The following is an 18,072-nucleotide window of genomic DNA, read 5'->3' as shown; positions in this document are numbered from 1 at the left end:
TGGGACTAGAGGAGGAAGACAGGGCGAAAGACTACTTCTGTGACGTTCCACAGGGAGAGGACCTAAGCCCTCGTGCCCACCCAAGGCCGGGGGCTGAAGACCATAACCTTTCTCCTGCATTTAGTCTGGGGACATCCCCAGGCGCGGGACGCGGGACGCAGGGCCTTGAATTGGTACAAAGTTTACTAGGTCATACAACACGGCTCACAGAAGCGATGGAGATTCCAGTGACGGCACGGTGGCTGGCTGGCTCCTCTTACCCACATACAGACAAGACATTCTCCCCCAGACAGCCCCCCTCCCCCCACAAGACAAACAGGATGCAAGACTGTCACGGTGTGGCTAGGATCGGGGTCCACAGACACGTGAGGGTGGCGCCGGGACAGGAGGCAGCGGCTACCATGAGGCCCCCCCTTGCCCTCCAGGCGGCGCCCCGGCAGGTGGAGCCCCGGCAGTGTCTGCTGGTGATAATACATTTCACACGGGGGAGGGGACCCCAACGATGAGCTTCGGAGGCCCATGAGGGCTGCCCAGTGCTGTGATTTTTTTCATCTTGAGCCAATAGATAACTCCGCTGGGTAAATGTACACGGTCGAAATGGATGCCACTACACTTCACACGTGGGGGACGGACGACCAGGTCGAAATCAGATCATGCAGAGTGGCAGGGTGGGTGAGGAGGGACCCAGGTGAGAGAGGTTATCAACAGCACACACTCTACGTTGTACCCTAGGTTATACGCCGTTAGTTGGGTTTCGTCTTCCTCCCTGCGGCGGGGACGGCGGGCTCCGGCCGCGTGCCACAGCACGGCTCGCAGGGAGGAGCAGGACCGGCGCTGGCAGAGACGTGCCAGAAGGATGGCGGCTGGGGCCCCGGCTCCTAGCTGCTCAGTTCGCCTCGGAGCCTCACGCCCACAGCCGTGATGAGCGCGGCGCCTTTACCGCTACCGTCTTCGGACAGGAGGAAGGACACGTTACACTTTGGGGACAGCTCCTTCACGGTCTGATGCATGATTCTGGAGAAGCTAAGAGACAGAGACAGAGGAGACGATGGAGACAGGAAGAAAGACAAGAGCCACTGTGCTCCCCTGCAGACGCTCAAGTGCCCGACCAAGGCGGCAGAGGCTGCCCGGGAGCAGGGTGGCCGGAAGCCACATGGGTTCAGCAGCCCTGGCCCAAATCGCTTCTGGGGGGGCGAGGGCATGAGTGACACAGACACACCTCCACCTTTACCCCCAGAGCTTGGAGCTCCAGGGAACCTGAAATCCCAGAAGGACACGGGGGCTCTGTGGACTAAACATTACCAACCCCCAGCTGCAGCGCTGGGACCCCAGCTCACTGCCATCCCAGTTCAACACCCAGCACCCACAGCCTGGAGCAGGCAGCCCCCAGTGGAGGGCGGTCTGCACTCGAGGATGACTCTGGGCACTTGCACGTTATGCCAAGGTAGAGACAGGGCCAGGGCCAGCTCAGGCGACTGCGAGGACAGCTCTGCAGGTACAGACATGGGTGAGGATGTGGCAAGACATGTGGCTTCATCAAGGTAAGCAGGTGCCACTGCTTACGTGTGAGGTGACACAAAGGCTCAGTTTATCCAGGATGGTCCCGGGGTAGTTACCAGGAACTAATAAGCTGGCAAAAGCACCCCAGTTTAGACAATAAAATTAGGGTCACTCTATTCGTCAATGCCACACTCTGCCTGCTTGCTCTCTCCTCCTCCTCTCTCTGTTAAGTCTGTCTTTCAAATAAAAAAAAACAAATCTTTACCCAAAAAAAAGAAAGAAAAAATGGGGGCTAGCTCTGTGGCATAATGGGTTAAGCCCCCGCCTGTGATGCCAGCAGCCATATGGGTCCCAGCTGCTCTACTTCCAATCCAGCTTCCTGCTAATGTGCCTGGGAAAGCAGTGGAGGATGGCCCAAGTGCTTGGGCCTATGCACCCACATGGGAGATCCAGAAGCTTCTGGTTCCTGGCTTTGGCCTGGCCCAGCCTTGGCCACTGTGGCCATTTTGGGGGTGAACCAGCAGATGTAAGACCTCTCTTTCCTCCTCCTCCTCTTGTTCTCTGTAAGTCTACAGATGGGTCTCACGCCCGTCTCCCGCATGGGCGTCAGACATATGACCAAGAGGAGGCCACTCCCTGCCCCCAAGCCCAGAGCTACAGCTGCTCCTGCCCTTCCAAGGCTCCACAAACTGAGTTATTAGCAGGTGAGCAAGACAAGGCCCTCTCCTTTCTCAGTTTCCTCTCCACTTCCCAGCACACGCTCACGCCCACCCCTACCTCCTCTCCCACCTGAGGGTCTGGCTTTGCGCTGGCCAAGGAAAGCCACATCTTGAGCCCCCCACCCCACCCCCGGCCCCGCGAGTCCCAGTCACACTCTGGAGCTGCTCATCCGCCCGGAGCAGGCCCTACACGCGCACAGCCTCCAGGCTGGCCCCATTCCCTGCCACCCCAGCCCTGGGGGAGGCCCCACTCACTGTGGATGAAGCTTGTACAGTGTCCCATCCACGCCCACGGTCACGTTGAGATGGTCCAGCCCTCTGTTCTCGCGGATCTTGTCCACCACCGCAGCCATGCCTGCGCCGCACAGCTGCGCGGCCCTCCTGGACACCACCCCGCACACGGTCTTGACGAGGATGCTGTCGTCACACGTGCTGTTCAGACCCAGCTGCTGGAGGATGGCCCGCACCTGGAGCAGCGCCAGCCGGTCGCTGCGAGGGACAGAAGCCAGGTGCTGGGTGAAGCGGGACTGCCCCAGGTCACTGTACTTAGCCACCAGTAGGCCTTAAAAATAACTTTTTTTTTTTTTAAGACGATCTCAAAGGGCGCTGGCGTTGTGGCTCAGTGGGTTAAGCCACCGCTTGTGACACCAGCATCCCATATGAGCACCATTTTGAGTCCTGGCTGTTCGACTTTCAACCCAGCTTCCTGCTAATGCACCTGGAAAACAGTGGAAGATGACCCACGTCACTGGGCCCCTGCACCCATGTGGGAGACCCAGATGGAGTTCCTGGCTCCTGGCTTTGGCCTGGCACAGCCTCAGCGGTATGGCCATTTGGGGAGTGAACCAGCAGATAAAACATCTCTCTCTACTTCTGCCTTGCAAATAAAAAATAAATCTTTAAAAAAAGAAAATATTCTTTTAAAAAAATCTCACAAGGATTTTGTTGAATTTTGACAAATCTAGAAAAATAAAAGTTGGGAGATTAAAACTACCCATTATTCCAACACCTCGACAAATGCTCAATATATTTCCTTCCCATGTATTTTCCTTAGCTGTCCCTGGACACGGTGCTGTGCTCGTGAGCTGAGCACGGAATCGTCCTTTGCACACATGTGGTTTTCTTTCCTTTTCCCTGGTTTGTAAACCTGAGCCATTCTGAGGGCAGGACTGCAGAGTGCTGACACAGCATTGCACTCCAGGCACGCAGCGTTACCAAATCAGCAGTCTGCCGAAATGTCAGTCTTTTGCAATTTTCTATTATAAAATACTGACTCTGAGGAGGGATGTTTGGCACAGTGGTTAAGATAACACTTGGGACCCCTGCAGCTGATATCAGAGCGTCTGGGTTCCAGTTCCAGCTTCCTGCTATCATGCATCCTGGGAGGACCTGGGTCCCTACCACCCACCTGGGAGACCCAGATGGACTTCCAGGCTCCCAGCTTCAGCCTGGCCCAGCCCCAGTCAGCAGGTGGAAGGTCTCTGTCTCCCTTTTTCAAGTAAGTGGCAATAATAACTAAGAGAATTAGTGTGATGAAGTTTCCTGTGGCTAAGTCTCTGCATGCAGTTGGGATCATTTCCTGGGGTCCACTTCTCAGGCACAGGGCTCTGGACACACAGTGCCAGTGCTACCCAGGAGGCGGCACCTGCTCCTCGTGGAGAGGTGGCTGACCGGCACTCTGCTCCGTTAGTGGGGACGGCCCCTCCTTTCACTTGTCCACTGGCTGCACGGCCTCCCTAATGTGTACCAGGGCCTTTGTTTTCTCCTGGGATTTTGTCTTGTCTGCATTAAGCAGAAGAGAGGACAATGACTGACAATGGATGATCTTGAGACCAGTCTGCCTTTTTGAGGATTCCCCGCATGTACACTACCTCATTTACTCCTCAACCAACCAGTACATGCTTAGTCTCAAAGATGAGGATTATTCCTGTTTTAAAGAGGAGGAAACTGGGGGCTGGCACTGTGGTGTAGAGGAGGAAGTTCCTAGCTTCGGATGGGCCCAGCTCTGGCTGTTGTGGCTATTTGGGGAGTAAACCAGTGGATGAAAGGCCTCTCTCTGTCTCTCCCTTTCTCCATAACTCTGTCTCTCAAATAAATAAATAATTAAAAAACAAAAACAAAACAAAACAAAAAAAACGAAGAGACAGGAAGCCTCACTGCTCTGCTGGGGGAATGTAAAAGCGGCTCCTGTGGAAATAGGAAACAGCAGGTGTTCCTTGGAAAGCCAAAGATGGATTTCCATATGACCCAGCAATCCCTCCGGTGCATATATACAAAGGAGACACTACACCAGTCACCTTGAAGGGAGGAAACTGCAGGTGCTATGACCCGACGTACCTGTGGACATTATGCTAAGTGAAAGATGCCAGACACCAAAGGACAAATGCTGTAGGTACCTCGTAAGAGGAAGCACGTAGCATTTGTTATAGAAGCACAGAGCAGAACGCTGGCAGCCCGGGGAGGGGAGGAGGCGGGGAATGGGAATCGTTTGATGAGCTCGGAGTTTCCATTTGAGAAGGTGAAAAAGTCCTGGAGAGGGAGGGTGGTGACCACTGTACAACCACGTGGACGCACTCGATGCCAGGGCAGGTGTTACGGCGCAGTGAGTTAAGCTGCCACCCGCAATGCCAGCACCCCACAGACCACCAGTTCGAATCTTGGCTGTTCTACTTCTGATCCAGCTCCCTACTAATGCACCTGGGAAAGTAGCAGAGGATGGCCCAAGTGCTTGGGACTCTGCACCCACATGGGAGACCCAGGTGGAATTACCAGCTCCTGGCTTTGGCCTGGCTCAGCCCCTGGCTATTATGGCCATTTGGGGAGTGAACCAGTGGATGGAAGATCTCTCTCTCCCCTTCTTCCTAATTCTGCCTTTCAGAAAAAAAAAAAAAAAAAAAAGGGCACACAATGCCACTGAGCCGTGCACTTGCCAATGTCCTTGTCTGGGCAAAATCAACATGCAGGCTTCGTTAGGTGACTGTGCAGAGCCACCCCTGGGTCCCGAAGACCAGTCTAAGACTAAGGTGGCATCTGCGCAAACGCTTTTGCTTTCTAACAGCAAAGGTGGGGATGAAATGTTCACGCCATGAGACAAAGACAGAAGTGGCTTTACCAGGAGGCAGGGGACTGAGGGGTGGCCCATGGACGCCACACAGGCTGCACTGAGGGCAACTGGGCCCAAGGTTCTTGCTCCATGCCCCTTCAGGGATCTGCACTCTACCTGTCCTACGCTGAATCAGTCAACACAAGAATAATGACTGCCCAGCAGAAAAGATGCACAAAAGCCAAGGAATGTACAGCGAAAGGATTTGGCCTCAGTAAGCAAACTCAGGGCCGGCCACTGCCGTGGGGAAAACACTTCCCACCCGGGGCCAAACCCCCGGCGACCCCCCGCCCGCACAGCCTGGCAGCCAGCCCCAGCTGTCAGCGTGGGTGCGGCGGGCGAGCCCCTGCCACTCACCTCTCGATCTGAGAGAGGAACTTGGTCTCAAAGATGCCCCTCGTCTTGAGCGGCTCGGAGACCTGCCCGCGGAAGAGGAAGCCCTTCTTGGTGAAGTCGATGAGGATGTTGCGGACGATCTCCCCCAGGTACATGCCGCTGATCATCTTCTCGTACCTGAGACAGCAGGCAGGCTGGGCATCCAGGCGAAGCCACCGGGCCACCGCCAGCCCTCGGTCGGCCCCTCACGGGCGTCAGCACAGCACAGCACACACACACAAACACACACGGACATGCACACACACACACCTTGCCCTTCAGCTTCATGACAACCAGGGCCTCACTGCCTCCTGTCACCACGGCAGTGACAGCCCTGCAAAGGCAGGGAACGCGTGTCTGGCTCGGCCCTGAGTGCCCAGGGCCCAGCACAGCATCAGGCCCCCCATCAAGGGCTCCATACTTGGCGACAGAATAAGCAGATGAGTGGGCTGAGTGTCAAAGGGACAAGTGAATGACAATGGGAAGCCCCTGGGTTCTAGGAAGACACTCAGGGTCCTGGGGGACACACACAGCCGTGTGCTAAGGCCACGCGGGCCAGAGGATTCAGGGCCACACACTCCCAAGGGTGATGGGGCCTGCCCTCCCCACGCTCAAGGGCGTCAGCAAGCGACAGGGGTTAAGGGCTTCCCCGGCACACGCCGTGGAAAACGTGAACCAGCAGAGGGTGGCGAAGGGGTCTCCTTACACACCCTACCCCCAGCCCTTCGGAAACAATCTCAGGTGGATGCTGGCAGGTCTCTACCTCCTCCAGCACCTGCCCGTCCTCCTCTCCAACAGAGGGGCTTGGCTGAGAGCCTTTGGTAGGCGCCGGTGTCAGCTAGCGAGGACAAACACCACCCGGCATGGGGTGCAATAACCACCATCTGTCTATGGCAAGCTTCGCTCCTCTCTTCCTCCCTCATTAACGGACATAATGGGACAAGGTGGTGCCTTGGGAAAGGCTGGGGACCCACCCGTGTCGGGAGGTGCTGACCTAGCCCTGCCTTCTGCCTCTGGAGACACAGGCTCTTTTGTCCCATCTCCTGGGAGCGTGGACACTGCTGCTTCAGACATGGTCCCTGGGAACTGAGCGGCAAAGCCCTAGCAAGCACTAGGTGGGGCTGGAGGCTCACAGAGGCAAGGAAGAATGGGGAGGGAGGGCTCTGCTGCCCCTACCTGCAGCCCCACCCCCATGCCATGTGGATGGGGAGGCTCGGTCTGGCTATCTGTCCTCTGGGCCATCCTGTACCACTCTGGGGGCCCAGCCCTCTGCTGTCCTTGGACCAAAAGCCAAGGTCAGGAGTGAGCCACAGGGGTCAGTCTCCAGGTCTCTGCCAGGACCTCACTCCTCCTAAACCTTTCCCATGGCAAGAGGTAGAAGGCAGCCGAGTGTCCTCAAGGTCCTGACCCTCGGGTGTCCCCCACCCCCCAAGCACAATTACCTCTGCTTCCCAGCGTTTAGAGAATATTCGTCCACCAGTCGGTCGTAGATGGTTCTGATGTCATCCAGACAGCCGTTGTCGCCAAAGGCGCCCCACTCCATGTTGATGCACATCTGCCCCTCGTTCCCCTCCAGCATCTCCACGTTCCTCATCTCCTCCATGTAGCAGGCATTGCAGCCCGTCCCTGCGACACAAACGGGGGCGTGTGCGCGAACGGCCCTGACACCAGGCACGGGGCCGGCATTCCGCAGATAAGGGGCATGCTTTGGAGATGAACACAGCAACAGCTTTGCTTCCCCCATGTCCTCCAGGAAAAAATTTTGAAATATAAACAGAGAGTATGAGTTAAGCCACCCGGAGAGCGTCTGATTAACTCGCTTTACACCAACGGCCTTCCATGTTTATCCATGCAGGCAGGGCTATACTTATGTTAATAGATGGTCTTAGGACACAGGCATAAATCTGGAATGGTATAAGTTTAGGCAATGCGCAGACAAGGAAAAAATATGTGAACACACACATACACAAACACTCGGGCAGGCATTTGGTACAGCGGTGAGGACACTGCTTGAGACACTTCCTTCCCACACCGGAGTGTCTGGGTTCGAGTCCTGACTCCACTCCTGATTCCACCTTCCTGGTACTGAACACCTTAGGCAGCAGCAGGTAACAGCTCAAGTACTTGGGTCCCTGCCAACCAGGCGGGAGAGTTGGACTAAGTTCTTCGCTCCTGACTTTGGTCTAGTCCAGCCCCAGCTGTTGCAGGCATTTAGGGAGTGAACTAATGGAGTTTGTTCAGCTCTGCATTTCAAATAAATGAAAACTGAAAAAACTTGCACTTGAATATATATATATATATACAGGCATGAGTTCGAGTCCCGGCTGCTCCACTTATAATCCAGCTCCCTGCTAATGTGCCTGGAAAAGCAGTGGAGGATGGCACAAGTCCTTGGGCCCTTGCACCCATGTGGGAGACCTGGAAGATCCTGCTGGCTTTTGGCTTCAGATCAGCCTGGCTCTGGCCATTGTGGCCATTTGCGGAGTGAACTAGTGGATGGAAGACCCCTCTCTCTGTCTGGAGCTCTGCCTCTAAATAAAGAAATGAGTCCTTAAAAAAAAAAAAAAAAAAGCTGATGATTCTCCTAGGAAAAAGGTACGTTCATCTGGGTGTACAGGTGTACCCACTATCTGGCAGATGGCTTCCAGGGGCTCACAGCCCGCGGGTTTCTATGCCTGCACTCCTAGAGCTTGTTCCTGAGAGTGCGGCCCCCACAGGGCTGGGGTGGGACCACAAACTGTGCCGTTCCAGTCCATGTAAAGGAACTGAGGAGCTGGGGCTGTACTGCAGGGGACACGGGCTTGAATCTTGATTGCTCCACTTCCTATCCAGAGCCCTGTTAATGCACCTGGGAAGCAGTGGAACATGGCCCCAAATACTGGGTCCCCTGCCACCCTGTGGGAGACCTGGATGGAGTTCCAGGCTCCTGTCTTCAGCCTGGCCCAGCCCCAGCCATTGTGGCCATTTGGGGAGTGAACCAGAGGACAGAAGATCTCTCTCTCCCCCTTTCTCTGTAACTCTACCTTTCAAATAAATACAAACAAATCTTGAAAAGAAAAAAAAAAAAAGGAAATTGAGAGGATGTGTTCACTGCAGTTTTAATTGCTAGGACATGTAAATGGGCAGTCAGTGGGCTTCTCTCTCTCTCTTTTTTTTTTTTTTTTTTTTTTGACAGGCAGTTAGATAGTGAGAGAGACAGAGAGAAAGGCCTTCCTTCTGTTGGTTCACCCTCCAAACAGCTGCCACAGCCATAGCGCTGCACCGATCCGAAGCCAGGAGCCAGGTGCTTCCTCCTAGTCTCCCATGAGGGTGCAGGGCCCAAGCACTTGGGCCATCCTCCACTGCCTTCCCGGGCCACAGCAGAGAGCTGGCCTGGAAGAGGAGCAACTGGGGCTTCTCTTATTGAATGGACTAAACATTTAAAAACCAGCCAACTAACCAAACCAAGCAGTCCTTCCCAGACACTTCAGTACGCGTCTGAACCCCCAGGGGCTCTGGTTAAGATCCAGATCTGGGTCAGGGAGCCTGGGGCGGGCCTGAGACCTGGCGCGTCCAGCAGGCTCCCAGGCACGCCTGGGCTGCTGGCCCAGTGACCACGGTGGCCCTGGAGCATAGACCCCTCCTGCCTGGGATGTAGGCACAAGTTCAGCATCAAGGAGTGACTCAGGGACAGACCCCCTGGCTCTGGCACCTTCACTGCCTTGGAAGAAACAAGTGGAACCCGTGGACTGAGTACATGCCTGGATTCATTCTGTTTTCTGCACCCGCAGCTCCCTTTCACCCGAGGTGTGAAAGAGAGGGAAGAGGAACCCCAGGAATGGAGGCGGGGGAGGAACCCGCCAAGCCAAGTCACATAATCCCCACTTGTCACCCAAGGGAGTTCCCAGCAAACAGACCCACGGATGGAGGGAAGGAGACAATGGCTTTGAACGTGGCCAGAGTCTGGTGCCAGGAACATCTGCGGGCCTGACCTGGAAAGCAGAAGGTGAGTCCTGGCCTGCAGCGGGGAATGTGCTGTGTCACTCTGCCTCTGCATTTCACACCCAAGCCCACAGCAGCAGGGAGGGAGCCGCCCAGCAGAGGGAGAGGCAAAGCCCCAGAACCGGCCACAAACAACCTTTCCCCTGCTCCCTCGTTCTTTGAATTTCTGCAGAAGCCACAGCAGCTCAACAACAAAGGAGAAGGTCTTCCAGCACCGGCGCGGCAGCCTGCTGGGGCCTTACCCAACCTCTAGACACTCAGCAAATGGCCCATGCGGCGGGGCCGGGCTGGGCCGGGGCAGGGAGGGGGAGACACACACACCTCCCTGTGCAGGCAGAGTCTGCAGATGGCGGCCAGGATTGGGTGTTTCCCCTGGGGCAGGACCACGGGACAGACAGGTTTCTCCCCGCCCCAGTCAGTGTGCATCAGGGATTACATGCTACCGAACCTAGACCCCCGACGTGTGCAGAATAAAAGGGAACAACCTGCAGAACCCGTGTCAGTGGCTGCTGAAGGCCATGGTGTCCAGGGCCACACCAGCCCTTTGCAGCTCGTTAGAACACTCACCTACAATAAGTCCAACCTCGCAGGTGGGCTCCTCGTAGGCACAGGTCATCATGGTGCCCACCGTGTCATTGACCATGGCCACCACATCCAGGTCAAATTCCTTTGAAGAGAAAGAGGTGTGGCTTTAAGGAAGGGCCAGCTCCACACCCCCACCCCCACTCCCGCTCGTCCACTCTGCTACCCCAGCAATGGGGAGGCCTGGGGCTTGGATCCAGGTGGGACGTGGTCAGGAAGCAGGGGTGACTCTGATGGCCATCATAGGTGGGGTGCCTCTCGTCTAAACCCACCACGGCTGTGTGGGAAACCTGCGTGCCATGAGGCCATCCTGGGCAGGACGTGCCGGGCTGTGGCCCACTGTCTTGTTACTAAAAGGCAATCCTCCTGTGATGGTCTCGCGAGGCTGTGTGCCCTGGTTTTACTGCGGGCAGTCAGGTGGGGAAGCGAGGTGCTTTGACTGCCCAGGTCACGCGCTCCTGGATTGCTGGAATTCCACAGAGATTTCTTGCAGTGCTCTTGCGACAGTTACCTCTCTCCTTTTGATGGCGTCCCTCAGTAAAGTGGCTACGTCATGGCCCACGCAGTCAGTCGCCTTGAAGCCTTTGGTCCAGGTGACCAGGATTCCCTGAAACACGGAAGACGCCGGGGAAGGCCCGTGTGACTGACGTGGAGTTCACGCCCTCCCTCCCGAGGCTACACCTGCTGGGGACTCTGAAGAAGATAAGGCTCAAACCAATACATCACGGGGAGCGCGGCAGGCCGGTGCCCCTCCTTCTGTCCTCACAGTGCTCCGGCTTATAACCCCACTGCACAGACGGAGAAACTGAGGCACACACGGCAAACGGCTCTCAGAAAATGGCAATGCTGGACAAGAACCCAGATCTCTTGATTCTCAGTCTGGCCCTGAGGTCTGACCAAGAGGTCCCCTACAGCACAGCTTGCTGACAACCTAACTAAGGGAAGCAAGGATCCTGCAGCACTGGCATCACTGCCCGTGGGACACAGCAGGTTTCACTGCAACGAAGCCACACACCTGGGGGACATGCCATGGAGGTCCTCTGTGACAGAGGCAAGGCAACGGTGTAAGCACCACTGTTTAAAAAAATCACCAGATTTCTGGGGGCCGGCGCTGTGGTGTAGCAGGTAAACCACTGCCTGCAGTGCCGGCATCCCTTATGGGCACCAGTTCGAGTCCCAGCTGCTCCACTTCCCGTCCAGCTCTCTGCTGTGGCCTGGGAAAGCAGTGGAAAATGGAACAAGTCCTTGGGCCCCTGCAGCCATGTGGGAGACGCAGAAGCAGCTCCTGGCTCCTGGCTTCAGATAAGCCCATCTCTGGCCATCGTGGCCATTTGGGGAGTGAACCAGTGGATGGAAGACTCTGTCTCTCCCTCTCTCTGGAACTCTACCTCTCAAATAGCTAAATAAATAAATAGAAGGAAAACATCTCAAGTCAGGCAGAGACCTTACCTGGCTCTCCCAGTGTTGCCTACCCCACCTTCACCCCTGGCCTCAGGCCCTGTGAGTGGACACTGTGTCCAGGGCCTCCACCTGTGGCAGACGGCACTACCTGCGGCTCTTCAACAGGCTCGCTCCTGCCCCGTCTTGCCTGGGTGATGGCATAATGGGTGCCCTCCAGGACCACACCCAAGCCCTATCCAGCTAGGACAAGGACTTGACCCTCCTCCCTGGGGCTGGGGGCCCCCTAAGGACAGACCCTGTGGCCCTTGGTTCTGTGCCCAGAGCTCAGGCCCTGATCTCGGAGCCTTCACGGTGCTGACTGAACAGGAGCTCTCCAGGCTGTCCTCTGACAGGACGCTGTGCTGGGTGTGCGGGGACACAGGCACCTGCCCAGCAACAGTCACCAGGAACCATGGGAAAGTCATAATCAGGACCACGTCCAAGGAACGGGAGGCCGAGGGGAAGGCTGGTTTTCAAGGGGAGGCCCCGAAGGATGTCCAGGTGCCAACAGAGCCCGTGAACCCCTGGACCTGCGAGACAGGCCCAGGCACCCGGGGATGACGGCCAGGCTGGAGGCAGCCCTGCCCACACTCACCGCGTCCAGACTCGTCTGCTTGCAGGGGAACGAGAATGTGAAGCCCAGCGGCATCCGCGGGCCCTTGATCCCCATGTAGTCCAGGAAGTCGGAGATGCAGGAGACGATGTGGTCGAACAGCTGCAGGAGGCAAGAGGCACACGCGTGTCCTCTCTGCTCTTGAGACCTTCAGCGTGCATGTCCAGGCACACACGCACACCCTGACACACACCCGGACACACACCCTAGCACACATGCACACTGATGCACATGCAGACCCTGACACACACCCTGACACAGGCACACTGACATGCATACCAACACACACAAACCCTGACACACACTGACACACACCCAGATACACATGTACACTGACACACATGTACGCTGACACACACACACTGACACACATGCACATCCTGACATACACAGCAGCTCCCCTTTCCTTACAGCCACCAGAGCAGCAGGCCAAGCGTGGCTGAGGGGACTACAGGGCCCAGCTGGGGGCATCGCAGGACCACCAAAGCCACTGTCCCTGTGTGGGCTGCACACGGGCCTCACCTCTTCCCCGGTGCCCTGCATGATCTCCAGAGGGATGGCATAGATCTTGTTATGCATCTCCACCGTGCGCTTCTTCCCGCTTCGGATTTTCACCAGCAGGACGCGGAAGTTCGTTCCTCCGAGATCCAGGGCCAAGAAGTCACCGTTCTCTGCGGCAGCGAAGGACAGAAACGGCGTTCTGTGCCCTGGGCAGCCAGGGAGCCCAGCTCTGCCGCCTTCCAAGCAGGGACCAGAGTTCTGTGCCCTGGGCAGCCAGGGAGCCCAGCTCTGCCGCCTTCCAAGCAGGGCCCAGAGTTCTGTGCCCTGGGGCAGCTGGGGACCCCAGCTCTGCAGCCTTCCATCAGGGAATGCCCACAGTGAGTCAAAGGGGCAGCAGGAAGTCCTCCCTCCTACGCGGAGGAGTGGGTGCTCATTCCCCACCACCACAAACTCTGAGCCACGTGGAAGGGCAGAAGGCCAGCACCTGAACCACCTGTCACCAGCAACAGGGTTGCCAAAGAGCCTGACAGCAATGCCGGATTTTAAGGAACCTCAACAAAAATCATGTATGCCAATGTGCGGAGTGCGTGCAAAAGCGGCACACCTGCCTTCCTCTGCAACGTGATTATGCAGTCCCTCCCACCAAAGGAGGCAGCTCGCTCCTCCTCCCCTGGGCTCCAGCCTGGCCTTGAATCTCTCCTGAGCCACAGCCGAGCCAGTCCCCGGCCTCACTTGCACCTTCAACTCCACAGGCAGGGCCAAGGCTTCTGAGACAGCACCAGGGTGAGAGGGGTAGCCAGAGGAACGCTGACAGCCCTGAGTCGGTACACACAAGTCAGCGGCCAAAATGGGAAACAGAGGTCTGAGGGGGATACGGCTCTTGCTCGCGGCCCTGGGGCTGGCCCAGCCCCACCCCCACCCCGCCAGGGCCTCACCGGTGCCGTCGGGGGTGCTGCGGACGAAGGAGGGCAGCATCTTGACCACAGCCTTGTCGTGCGTCTGCCTCCTCAGCCCCGCCTCCATCTCGGTCCGCATCCTCTTCTTCACCTCCAGCAGCATCTCCTTGGTGAGGCGGAAGTGGGCCAGGGTCTCCTCTATCTGCCGGTGCTGCTCAGCCAGGCGGTAGGCCACCGCCGTCACCATGGCGGCCCCCTTGCCGCTGCCACTCTCCGACAGCAGGAAGCGCACGTCGGAGTCAGGCACCAGGCGCCTCAGGGTCTTGTGGAAACGCCGGGAATACCTGGGCGGTGGGGCACAGCACGACAGCTGGAGAAAACCGTCTGGGGCGCCCTGTGGGTCCCCTCTTCTCTACACTCAGATGCCACTGTCTACGCTTGCTTGTGTTTTTAATATACCCGCTGAAGAACTAGCAAACGCAGACAAGGCAAAAGGGACTCAGCCACAGGCACACATAAGAGAGGATTTTCATTATTATGTGAGTACTGATCAAAAGAAAATCCAAGGCCCTAAAAGATCTTATCTTCCGTACAACAAGGAGATGATGGTGGGGCGTAGTGCTCAAAGCAGCGTGTGCAGGTCAGATCGGAAAACAAGAGTGGGTGAGCTCCCCCATGGCCCCATCAGCGGTTACTCAGCCTGGGCAGAGAGAAGGGCTCAGTTCAGTGTGTGGAAGCAAACGAGTCCATCAAAAGGACTGAAAACTCAGGGCTTTTGTTTTTCATTGTCACCTGGCTCTCTCCCCGCCAAGCTCCCCCATAACTCAGGATGTGGCCAGGGCTCGCTGAGACACAGAACTGCCTCGGCCTGCATCAGCTGTAAGGATGGAAGGCTGCCTGCGAGGGACACAGACCAGCCCCCAAAGCCTTAACATGGGGCGGGATCCAGAATGGCTTCTGTTCTCCTTGTAACTCTCTAAAGTTTCCACAAGGAGCCTGTATTACTTCTGAAGTCAGAACTATGCCATCAAGGCTATTTTCAAAGATACAATGCTGTCCTGGGAACAGCAGCGGCAGTGACTGCGCAACAAGGCAAATGTGCCGCTGAACTGCACGCCCAGAAACGGCCTGCAGGGCGGCGCTGTGACACAGAGGATTAAGCTGCCACTGGGGATGCCTACATCCCACACCACAGAGCCTGGGGTCACGTTCCAACCCTGCTTCCAATCCAGCTCCCTGCTGATGCAGCTGGGAAGACAGCAGAAGAAGGCCCAAGTACTTGGGCTCCTGCCACCCATGTAGGAAACCCCAATGGTGTTCCTGGCTCTTGACTTCAGCCCAGCCCAGCACCAGCTATTGTGGGCATTTGGGGAGTGAACCGGTAAATGGATGATCTCTCTCCACCCCCCTCTCATAGCCACTCTGCCCTTCAAATAAAGAAATAAAACTATCAAAAAAAAAAAAAAAACTGATAAAAATGATTTATTTAGATGACATATTTTACTTTAGGTATATTTTTTAATCACAACTGAAAAACTTTTCAATATAAAATGTCTACGGGATTTCTTGTCCAAAAATTAACCAATAAATTAAAAAGAAAAAAGTAGCTTGTTTCATTTTCAAGAATTTTTACAAAACTTTAAAAAATTAAAAAGTGCTAAAACTATGAACGTGGCAGGTAAACCACACAAGCGGCTCAACCTCTACCCCAGCAACACAGAACCGCTCAGTTGGAGCCGGGGTGTGTCTGCCACTCCCAGGGCCCGGTGTGAAGCTGCAGTGCCTGCCAGGCTGGTGCCGGGCAGGGTCCAGCCGCAGAGGGGAAACATCTGATGTCCTGAACGTCACAGGCCGTTACCACCGAACCCCACCAAAGACTTAGAATCTAATTGCAGACTCTAGAATGTGCAAGCCATGTGCTTCCTGGCCAGGGGGCCTGTGGAAGCGAGGGCCAGCAATCATGCAGACGGCCGAGGCAGCCGACGGGACAAGAGGGCTGAGTAGTGAACGCAGTGCCCCCTCATCAATGGGGCAGACTTCCAACTCGCTCCTGGCCTCTGGCTGTCAGATGCCAAGCATTGACAAGCTGCCCATTTGAAAAAGTAACATGGAGCGTGCGTTTGGCCGACTGGGAAAGACACCCACATCCCATATCAAAGCACCCAGGTTTGATTCCTGGCTCCAGCTCCAGATTTCAGCTTCCTGCTGACACAGACCCTGGGAGACAGTCATGCTGGCTTAAATAATTGGGTTTTTGCCACGCACCTGGACCGCATTCACAGCTCTGGGCTTGGGCCTGGCCCAGTCCCGGCCACTGTGGGTGTCTGGGGGGAATGAATCAGTGAATGGGAGATTTCAATTTCTCTCTCTTTGCCTCCCAAATTAAGTAACATCTAAGCGTTAGGGAGATTTTTAACGGGTGCTTCTGAAACAAGAACACAGGTACTGCACGTCTGACCCACATGCATTCCACCCAGCGTCCCTGGCAGCTGTGGGAATCCCTAGCTCGCGTGGTGAGACGAGGACAGACGACAGCAAGAATCCGCGGAGGGTGAGCCTCCCCATACAGGCTCCTCCCACCTGGAAGGCAGCAGAGGGTGGACTCACTGTGGGTGTGTCTTGTACAGAGAGCCGTCGACACCGACGGTGGTGCGTAGCCGGGGCGTGCCCTTGTTGTCCCGCAGGCGGTTCAAGATGGCGCCCAGCGTGGCAGCCACCAGGTTGGCCGAGCGGAACGAGACAATGGTGCACACGTGCTGAACGGAAATACAGTCATCGTCGGACGGCTCCACTCCCAGGCGGGTCAGGATCTCTTTGGCGTTGTGGAGGCCTTCCTTATTCCTGGGAGGGGAGAGGGCGACACGCAGCAGCTAAGGACCACATGAGGCAAGGCGAAACACTAAAGCTCCAAGGCCCTGGCTAGGCCGAACCCTACTCACCAGATGTGCGCTACGGGATCAGACTGTTCACCACTGGCTTCCTAGACCCTCATCTGCCTCTGAGTGCATGTGTGCATGCAAATTCATGTGTGTGCACATCAACATGTGCACGTGTTTATGTAAGTGTGCGCATGTGTACATGCATAGTAACACACCTGTTCCTGCATGCACGCGTGTGTGTGTGTGTGTGTGTGAGAGAGAGAGAGAGAGGGAGAGACAGAGGGGGCGGCAGGGGTGGGAGAGGAGGCTGCTTTGGTAAGCAGCCAGGACAATCATCTGAAGCGTCAGCTGCTGCCTGGGCCGTGCAGCAATGAACCCCCACAAGGCACCTGTGGGGAGCCTGGCCCAGAAAGCCTTGACACTCCTGAGGGACCCACGGCCCTCCTCCAACCCACCGTCCCCACAAGGCCTGAGGGGCGGGACCTACTTTTCGATGGCTGACACGTCGCTGGTGTTGAACTTCCCTCGGGTGAGCAGCTCTGGGGTGATTCGCCCTTCAAACAAGAGGCCCTCCTTGGCCATCTTGACCAGGATCAGCCGGACCAGCTCCCCCATGTACATGCCGCTGACCATCTTCTCAAACCTGCAGGAGAAAGACACACGGGCGCCGTCAGTCCTTCCTGGGCACCAACCTGAGGGCAACAGGCCGGGAGAGGAGGCACTGCTCATCCCTCATGGCCACACTGGCGGCACGCCTGGCCCCTGTGTGACTGAACAATGAGCAGACAGGGATGGGAAGCCAGAAAGGGGTGGTCCAGACCCTACGCCTGTGCCCAGGGACCACTACAGGGCAGCAACAGGCAGGGACGGCTGCCTGGAGGCAGGGGGAGCCTTAGGGTTACACTGGAGATGACAGATAAGAGGGCTTGCAGGAAGGCAGAACATAGTAAGTTCTTACAAAACTGTAACTGTATGTCACACTTTTTTTTTTTTTTTTTTTTTTTGGACAGGCAGAGTGGACAGTGAGAGAGAGACAGAGAGAAAGGTCTTCCTTTTGCCATTGGTTCACCCTCCAATGGCTGCTGTGGCCGGCGTGCTGCGGCCGGCGCATTGCACTGATCCGAAGCCAGGAGCCAGGTGCTTCTCCTGGTCTCCCATGGGGGTGCAGGGCCCAAGCACTTGGGTCATCCTCCACTGCACTCCCTGGCCACAGCAGAGAGCTGGAATGGAAGAGGGGCAACTGGGACAGAATCCAGCACCCTGACCGGGACTAGAACCTGGTGTGCCGGCGCTGCAAGGTGGAGGATTAGCCTAGTGAGCCGCGGCGCCGGCCACACACACTGTTTTATTATTATTTTATTTGAGAGGCAAAGAGAAAGAGAAAGACAGAGACAGAGAGAGTGAGCTCCCATCTGCTGGTTCTCTCCCTAAGTGCTCACCATGGCCAGGGCTGGGTCACGGCCAGGGCCAGAGCCACAAGTTG

The 18,072-nt window shown here is 56.4% G+C and overlaps 1 protein-coding gene across 3 annotated transcripts in view; it reads right to left on the bottom strand.

Moving 5' to 3' along the window:
* Window positions 1-165: 165 nt before the first annotated feature.
* Window positions 166-18,072, bottom strand: part of HK1 (hexokinase 1) — a 75,811-nt gene continuing 57,904 nt past the window's right edge. For all 3 annotated transcript variants that reach the window (XM_070057777.2, XM_051823226.3, XM_089314988.1), the window contains 11 exons: window positions 17,077-17,232; window positions 16,318-16,551; window positions 13,750-14,054; window positions 12,836-12,984; window positions 12,296-12,415; window positions 10,772-10,867; window positions 10,246-10,345; window positions 7,140-7,323; window positions 5,680-5,835; window positions 2,475-2,708; window positions 166-1,023 (listed from right to left, as the gene is read on the bottom strand). In XM_070057777.2, coding sequence (XP_069913878.1) covers window positions 879-1,023; window positions 2,475-2,708; window positions 5,680-5,835; window positions 7,140-7,323; window positions 10,246-10,345; window positions 10,772-10,867; window positions 12,296-12,415; window positions 12,836-12,984; window positions 13,750-14,054; window positions 16,318-16,551; window positions 17,077-17,232 — 1,879 coding nt within the window. In that variant the 3' untranslated portion in view covers window positions 166-878. The remainder of the gene's footprint in view (window positions 1,024-2,474; window positions 2,709-5,679; window positions 5,836-7,139; window positions 7,324-10,245; window positions 10,346-10,771; window positions 10,868-12,295; window positions 12,416-12,835; window positions 12,985-13,749; window positions 14,055-16,317; window positions 16,552-17,076; window positions 17,233-18,072) is intronic.

Source organism: Oryctolagus cuniculus, chromosome 15, assembly GCF_051225735.1.
Source record: "Oryctolagus cuniculus isolate XC-2025 breed Fujian yellow rabbit chromosome 15, ASM5122573v1, whole genome shotgun sequence".
Lineage (NCBI taxonomy): Eukaryota > Metazoa > Chordata > Mammalia > Lagomorpha > Leporidae > Oryctolagus > Oryctolagus cuniculus.
This window is presented reverse-complemented; position numbering and strand designations above follow the sequence as displayed.